Here is a 7,790-nt window from a genome sequence, read left to right as displayed (position 1 = left end):
GCAGCTTTTCGACGTTGAACTTTCCTTACATTGTTGGGGGCCCTTTTTGCTGATCCGAGGTTGGGTCGTATATTGGATGCATCAATATAGTAAAGCGAGTCGATGGTTGGCCCTCGGAGTGTACGTATTTACATCTAAAACACTGGAAGCATGCCTTCCGTCTATCGCGACATGCTCGATTTGGTTTCCCGTTTTTCGATCTGAAGACACCCATGTAGCTTGAAGGATATTTTTATGCTAGAACCTAATAATACATACTGCCAAGTTTCGGGCCCCGGCGAAGTCGATCACCCTCAGATTATATGTACGCTCTAACCTAAGAGAGCCTTGGATGCACATATGAATGAGATGTTGAAGAATCTCGCTTTGATGCGGATTGTGGTTAAACTTTCGTCCACTAGGGTGAACGCTTACCTTCCTCGCCCCGTCCATCGCATTTCGTGGATCGCGGTGATGTCAGCCTTTATTTTCCCTAGGACATCAACCAGCCGGGCAGATTAAGGGTTCGGACGTTCCAAGTGCATACCCTAAAATCATATTCCTTCCTATGTTTGCCGTGATCGTCATCAGAAGAAGGGGGTATCATCCGAGGCATGTGTTTTTTTTTCATTGGGCAGGGTTCTAACGTGGCGGGACCCAAACTCAGCGCACGCGGGCCACTCCCGCGTGTTGAATGGCAGTCAAAAGCTTTGCAGTACTGGGAAATGTACAAAACATAGTGGTCAAAAGCGGATATCTCAACTTTAGTTGATGTATTTTTTAAATTCATAGCCCTACATACCTGTATAGTAAACCAAATAGCCGGACCAGACGTTATTCAAAATAAAAAATGTAAAAAATAAACTTTTTTCCGCATACTCTGTAATATTCTTCCGCAATTTTGTAAGGTAAACTAACAATTTATAATCATTTCTTTGCAGCGAAATATCTTATCTTAAGTTATACACACAGGTATGTATAAATATGAGGACGTATTGAACATTTCGAGTATGTAGATTTTTTATGCTGGTATATTCATTTACGCTAAATATATTACTTGATTTTCTTTTGTCACACTTAAGAAGTAAACGTCTTGGCTGTTCACCCGACAGGTCTATATTTTTATCCATAATCTCAGATTGTACGCTTAGAAAAGACACAAACATAAAGATAAAGTAATAAACAATTGAACTATAAATATATTTATAGTTTCCGTTCAATCCATTTTTGCTCATTGTCGACTGCAGCCAGGTTTTTACCCTTTTTAAATGGAAGTGCTTTGAAGTTAGAGAGAATAACTTGATACAGAACCGGATGATCCACATATCCACCTTTTAAATGAATTCACTAATTATTTTGTTAGCGTTGGGAGTATAATTTGTTATACAGTACATATATAGGAAAAACCTTTAAAGTTAGGGGGGCCAAAATTATCAAGCAAGCATTTCGTGGTAATATATTTCAATATATAGGCAAAAATTTGGAAGTTAGGGGGGCCGGGCCCGCCCCCTTGCCCCTACCTGGCTACGCCCATGCTTGCCTGGACCAAATGAACCTTTCTGGGGGGAGTCTTGCTTTGTAGGACAGATTTAGTGCAAAACTCGGGGTGGGAAGGGTGTTATAGACAACATAAAGAAAAATTTTTGTAGATAAAACGGAAATCTGAATTTTGGCTAATTTTTTAATGGATAACACATCCCAACAAAAAAAAAAAAAACATTTATACGGCAAATGTTAAATCTGTTTTTGATAGATTTTTTTAATGTTTATTACGAATCAGTAAGCATCAGCTCCAGATTTTGAAAAAAACGAGATCAAAGTATCAAGAAGTCGCGGTTTTTGGCAATATTTTGGAAGCTATAGCAAAAAACAAAAGGTGATAGAACCTTCCTGGCTTAAATTAAACCTCGACTACTATCTCTGAAAAGAGATCTTAAATATTTGAGATCTTAAAATATTTTTTACCATTATTATTGTAAACTAAATGATGGACAACTTTTATGCATATTTCCCTCCACAGGGAGGGGAGGGTTTAAACCACCAAAAGTCTCCCCTTGTGGCCGATCCTGAGTGGTATTAAATCCTCCCTGACAAAAAAGCAAAGGGTAGAGGAAAATTCATAAGGTACATTTTTGTTCCAAGGATCGATTAACTGTTAAGTCTTTTACTTCTGTTCTAAAAGGGTATGTACGAACGTACATACATTACAAAAACATTTTCTTTTGCCTTTAAAAATGTACGTACATACCATACATATGTTTTTTTAATGTACATTGTTTTAAAATGGAGTAGATTTCTTATTCCAATATATTTATTTGTTTTTAATACCTACTAAAATAAGTTAGTAGCTATGTAGCACTCCAATCAAAATAAGAGCGCAAAAAACTAAATTCAGAGAAGACGTCAAAAGCGTCCCTACCCTTTTAATGTGCCATGTATGAACATATCGAGGGCTCTTATTAAATACCCTCTATCTGCAGTTTTCATAAAAACTAGTTTCTGATGTTGAAACCAATATGGGACTTTACTTTCATAACCAGGGCCGAAGAAAATAAGCAAGAAAAAATCCATTTTAAGCACTTAGAAAACATTGGTAAATATTCTTGCAAATATGCTCGCAAAATAACAAAATTTAAGTACAGTTTATTGTTTTGTGTTTATTTCAAGGAATTACAATGGACACACAAGTGTTGTGTATATTCTCAAATAATAAAGATCTGCCCTCGTCGTTTTATTTTTTTAAACATTCGATATTCTCCATTTGAGGTAAATTATTTTCAATCTCTTCAATAAAACCAATGCCTTCCCGTACAGACGAACCATTGGTTTTAAATTTTTTATACAAGCAGAAATGCAATTGAAGTTACTGGTTAATAAAAACCAAATCTGTTCCATTATTTCGTAAGGAAAAAGAGAGACAGCAAGCTGCAAAGTATCAGATGTCAAAACGCCTTGAACACTACTATTCACACACACACACGAAATAATAGCAATTTAAATCTTGACTGTTTACCTAAAAGGTCGGTACTTAGCTTTATACATTGAAATAAGTAAAATAAGCATGATCGTTAAAACTAACATTGGAAACCCCAAATAAGCAAAATAAGCAATTCCAAACAAAAGCTTAAACTTTTCGGCCCTGGTCATAACTGATGTTTACTTTACCTTTGAAATTCAATAGTAAATTCTACCAACAAGCTACTTATAAGGTTAGCATTAACAGTATCGATGACACTTACTTCTTAGGTGGATTTTTATATCAGAAGCTGAATCTTGTGCAAATTGCAGATAAAGGGTAGTGAATATAAGCCCGCGATATGTACAGAAGAAATCGACCGTTGTGCAAGAAACATTGCTTTTTATTAATTTGAATCGGCATCCTTACAATAAAATTATGTATTCATATAAGGTCCATAAAATACACCAATAAAAATTTGGTGCTTTTTCAAATTCAAAACTTGGCAATACTGCCTTTTGTTCGATGCTTCTTCTTTTTCTTGTCGAGTTCGTCTTGCTCTCTCATTCTAGTATATTTTGACGTCACGGCCAGTTTCTCTCAGCTCGATTGGCGCAATCTTGTATTCTATCATTCTTGTATTATGTACAAAGTATGAATAATAATAGGAATAAATATAATAGGACTAAATCAATAAGAATTAATTAATAGTTTTAAGTTAATAAGTTAGTTTGCTGATTTACTATTGGCGTTACAACATAAAATTTATTTAAATTGATTTTTTCTCATCGTCGTGAAGTTTTCAAGTCATTTTATAAGCTTCTTGATTATTTTGATACATTTCATTCACGTTGACATGTAAGAAAACTGACCTCTTCAACGAAGAATCATTGACAGTTTTCCACTATTTTAACTAATTTACTTATAAATGTAGATTTCTTTACTTTTTTCTTATGAATATTTGTTTTATATTGTGTACAATTTTTGCCTACGGGTTCATTCTTTAGACTCCACTGTAGCAGATTTGGGTTGTTCCTATTTGCGACGACGTATTTTATTTATTCTATTGTTGTCTTCCAGAGCATTCACGGCATATTCGTTACAGCATTCGGAAAATCCTTTTCTGACGTCCTCTACAGAGTTTTCTACTTTGGTATCGAAATTAGATTTTAAAGCTGATATAAGAACTCTCAACTGCATTAAATGTGTTGCTGTAATGCGGGGATCGCTACAGTTTTCTAACCATTTAAGGAACTTTTCACCATGTTTTATGGCTTCAGAATCTTTGTATTCGGTCACCTTGAACTCCAAAACTTTAAATCGTTCTTCTTCATCTGTCTTGTTTGAGTGATTATTGTTGGTATTGTCCTCGCTGCTGTTCTGATTATGGTCACTGATATAGGTGTCATTAGACTCACTGTAGCAGCCATCTCTGTCGGGGCCTTCACTTGTCGGGGTTGTCGCTTTACTAAGCGAAGCCACCGAAGGGTTATTATTGATTTTGTATAATAAGTTATCCAGAACGTCTTTGCAATCCGCCATATTTGTAACCCCATCTTCCTCCCCTTCATTGTAAAAAGGGGAGCTGGGATGATTAACATTAGATTGCTCATACGGGCTGTGTGCTGGAGTTCGGACTAGGCTTTCTTCTGTATTTGGGTGGGGCGATGTATTTGCAACTGGTCGTAAATGAATGGGAGAACTTGGCCCAAAAGGAGTTGTTATCGTTTTGGCGGATAGATCTTCGGGATTCGTTAATGAGTCTACATGTTTAATATCATTAGAATGATTATTATCAACCGAGGTTGTGCTTTCAATGGGAGAACTATCAATATTCTTGGTTAGCTGATTGAACAAAATATTTTCCAGATGTGTTTTTTGGGTGGAATCATTTGATGCGGATGATGTTTCGATGTTAGTCGAAATATTCACATTAGATGATGGTGGTGACTGCTTCAGCATGGATCCTCCATGAATTACGGCGGGCGTAGCTGGTGCTAGAGAGTTAAGGCTAGCTCCTAGAGCTTTACACCAGTTATACCATGCAGTATTTTTGTCGTCTAAACTAGCTGAGGGTGTTGAAGATGAAGTCACTGCCGCGGAAGCATTCAATGGCACGTTGATATGGAGTTTTGCAGATTGCTGAGGTGTTGAAGAACGCATTGGGGGGCTGGATGCTCCAACTGGTGGAACTGTCGGTGGTGGGTAGACATTACCTAAACCCAACATTGCCTGTTGAGATTTTAACCAATAAAGTAAAGGATCATCAGATAGACTAGTTATTGATGGTACACTATTTCCAACAGATGGCACTATTGATTTCATTTTATTCTCGTTGTTATCATTTGAACATAAGTTCAGCCCATAATTGACATTTTCTGAGGAATTAGGGGTTGGGGATTTCTGTTTAGCCCAATTTTTAACAGACAATCCCTGTTGTCGTTCTCCGCTTTCACTACGAGGACTTTGTTGTGGCTGTAGTTTTGTTTTCACATTACGCAATGTGCTCGCTGTGGCTGCCAATCCGTTTAGCCCGGACATTGCTGCTAGTCCAGGATTTAATTGCGCCAACAAATTCAAATTCGATGTAAGTTCATTAAAACTTATTGCAAGAGGGGATTGTGCCAAGCCAGATAATCCTGAGAGATGAGATAGACTAGTAAGCGGGCTTATGGCAGCAATAGCTGGATCTCCTTGGCGTGATATATCAGCACCATACACTTTGTTTTTAACAGCACCGCTAAAAGCCATATAGTCGGAGGGGAGACCATTGAAGCCTAGTTCTGACAAACTTTTGGTTGAACAATACTCGATGCCATTAAGTGGAGATCTTTTGTATACAACTTCATCGTATTTTATTTTAGTTGAATAATTGAATGGTACAGAGCCGCTGTCCATCTTTTGACGTTTTTCAGGTGGCCCTCCTAACATTGCCCCCGAAGCTCCCAATTTTTCAGTAAGTGAATCGGCAGTCAACTTGTCAGTTTGGCGAGACATAAAACGTAGCTTATCTTCATTTTTGCACCAACCACGTAAAGTGGATTCAGGGACTCCAATGTCACGAGCTACGGAAGCTTTAGATTCCCCGTCATGTATTCGTTGAATGGCATGAATTTTATCGCTCGGGGTCAAGCTCCGCAAAGGGCGCTTGCCTTTTGTGCTCATACGAATATTCATATGGGAGTAGCTGGATATATCCAACTTGAGGCCGTTGTCGAACAGTTTGAAGTCTGTAAATAAATCAAAGAAAAATAATTAAGTTAGACTACGTATTAACGTATCACTGTTTTTAAACATGTGCACCTGCATACATAAATAGTAGTGGGATTCATGAAACGTCGCAAAGTTGTTGCAAATGTCACATTTGTCGAAAAATTTGCCACCTTGCGACACAGCTGATTAATTTTTTATGGAAACTTTCTTGCGACAAAATTGCGACATTGGGGAGGTTTAGAAGGCGCAGAAGTTGAGCGCAACCGTTGCTACAAAAATCAGTGATCATAATGCGCCTTCTGAACGGCTTGATACATTAGCTGTCAAATTCAAAACACAAAACATGTTGTCTCAAATGATCATAAAAATATTACGATCATCTAACACGCAACTGTTCAGTTGATCAGAAGTGCAAAGCAACGCGTTCAGAAGGTGCAATCGCAACAGTTACTGAGCTGTTGCGCCTTCTGAACGTGCCCATTGCCATAGTATTTGAGCTGGCAAATTCAAAGTCGAGAAACACATGTTTTTTTATTGTCTTCAAATACTTCAAGAAAAAGTATATCAGTCAAGGTTGCTTCGAAATATATGTAATTGTAAAGACTTTTCGTTTTCTCTAACGCACGTAATTTTTTTTAAATTTCCATTTGCAATCCGTAGATGCAATAGGTTGTTCATACAACTTTGTTCGTAACATTGCCATTTCGCCAAGAATGCCACTTTGCGACGTTTTATAAATCGCACTAGTATGTATATATCGCAAACTTTCTTCAGAAGTGCATTAATTCAAAATTGTTCATGTGTCAGAAAACACAAAAAAAAACGATTTCTTAGCTCTTCTTAATTATATAAGGAAGACATACATACATACATACATATGATCTGTGAACGGTTCTACCACATCCAAGAATGATAGAACACAAGATTGCGCCGATCAGAGAGGATTTTTAAGAATAACTTTTGTGTGACGTCACACTGGTGCAATTGCGAGAGAGAAATGCCAAAACGTGAGCAATAATGGAAGAAGAAAAAATATTGCAAGGAAAACGTAAACAAGTTGCACCAGTGTGACGTCATGCAAACAACGATTCTGTTAAATTCGTTAAGAGAGGAATAGCGGTCCGAGATCGGCGCAACCTTTGTATTCTCTCAATCGTGTACCAAATCATATGTACATATGTATTAGAGGTTTACGCCGACAAGCTTTGCGGCGGCGGCGTGGTCAACTTCAACTTGAAACGCCGGCGCTACTGCCCATAAGGTAGATTCCAAAGAGCCATGATTCTACTAATGGTCGCGTTCATAAGACGTATGTAGCTGTTTAGCTCATCTGCTACGATACTGCTGGCAACTGTTGAACCCAACAATTACGTCTTAGAAACGGCTTGATGAATGTGCTGCCAAATGAACAGAAATTGCCACAAATACAGATCGTTGCGCCGATACTATTTAGAATTCGACGCTGAGCGGCCGCCGTGTTGAAAAAATCGTTCAATGTTACAATGAATTAAACAGTGTAAAATTATATAGCAAACATCTTAAAAACATATTTTTAGAAACGTAGTATTATTAAAAAATATTTTAGTTACTTTATCACGTCAGTAATACAAAATATAAAAAATTTGTTTGCAACTGCCACCTA

General features: G+C 37.3%; 1 protein-coding gene across 1 annotated transcript in view; it reads right to left on the bottom strand.

The window, feature by feature from the left end:
- Positions 1 to 3,503: 3,503 nt before the first annotated feature.
- LOC118749450 (protein distal antenna) overlaps positions 3,504 to 7,790 on the bottom strand; it is a 284,127-nt gene continuing 279,840 nt past the window's right edge. Inside the window, exon 3 of the mRNA XM_036484254.1 lies at positions 3,504 to 6,165. Coding sequence (XP_036340147.1) covers positions 3,971 to 6,112 — 2,142 coding nt within the window. The 5' untranslated portion in view covers positions 6,113 to 6,165 and the 3' untranslated portion in view covers positions 3,504 to 3,970. The remainder of the gene's footprint in view (positions 6,166 to 7,790) is intronic.

The sequence above is a fragment of the Rhagoletis pomonella genome, unplaced genomic scaffold (genome assembly GCF_013731165.1).
Source record: "Rhagoletis pomonella isolate Grant_MI unplaced genomic scaffold, Rhpom_1.0 Rhpom_scaffold_00001, whole genome shotgun sequence".
Taxonomy (NCBI): domain Eukaryota; kingdom Metazoa; phylum Arthropoda; class Insecta; order Diptera; family Tephritidae; genus Rhagoletis; species Rhagoletis pomonella.
Note: the sequence above shows the minus strand (reverse complement) of the source record. Positions and strands in the feature narration are given on the sequence as shown.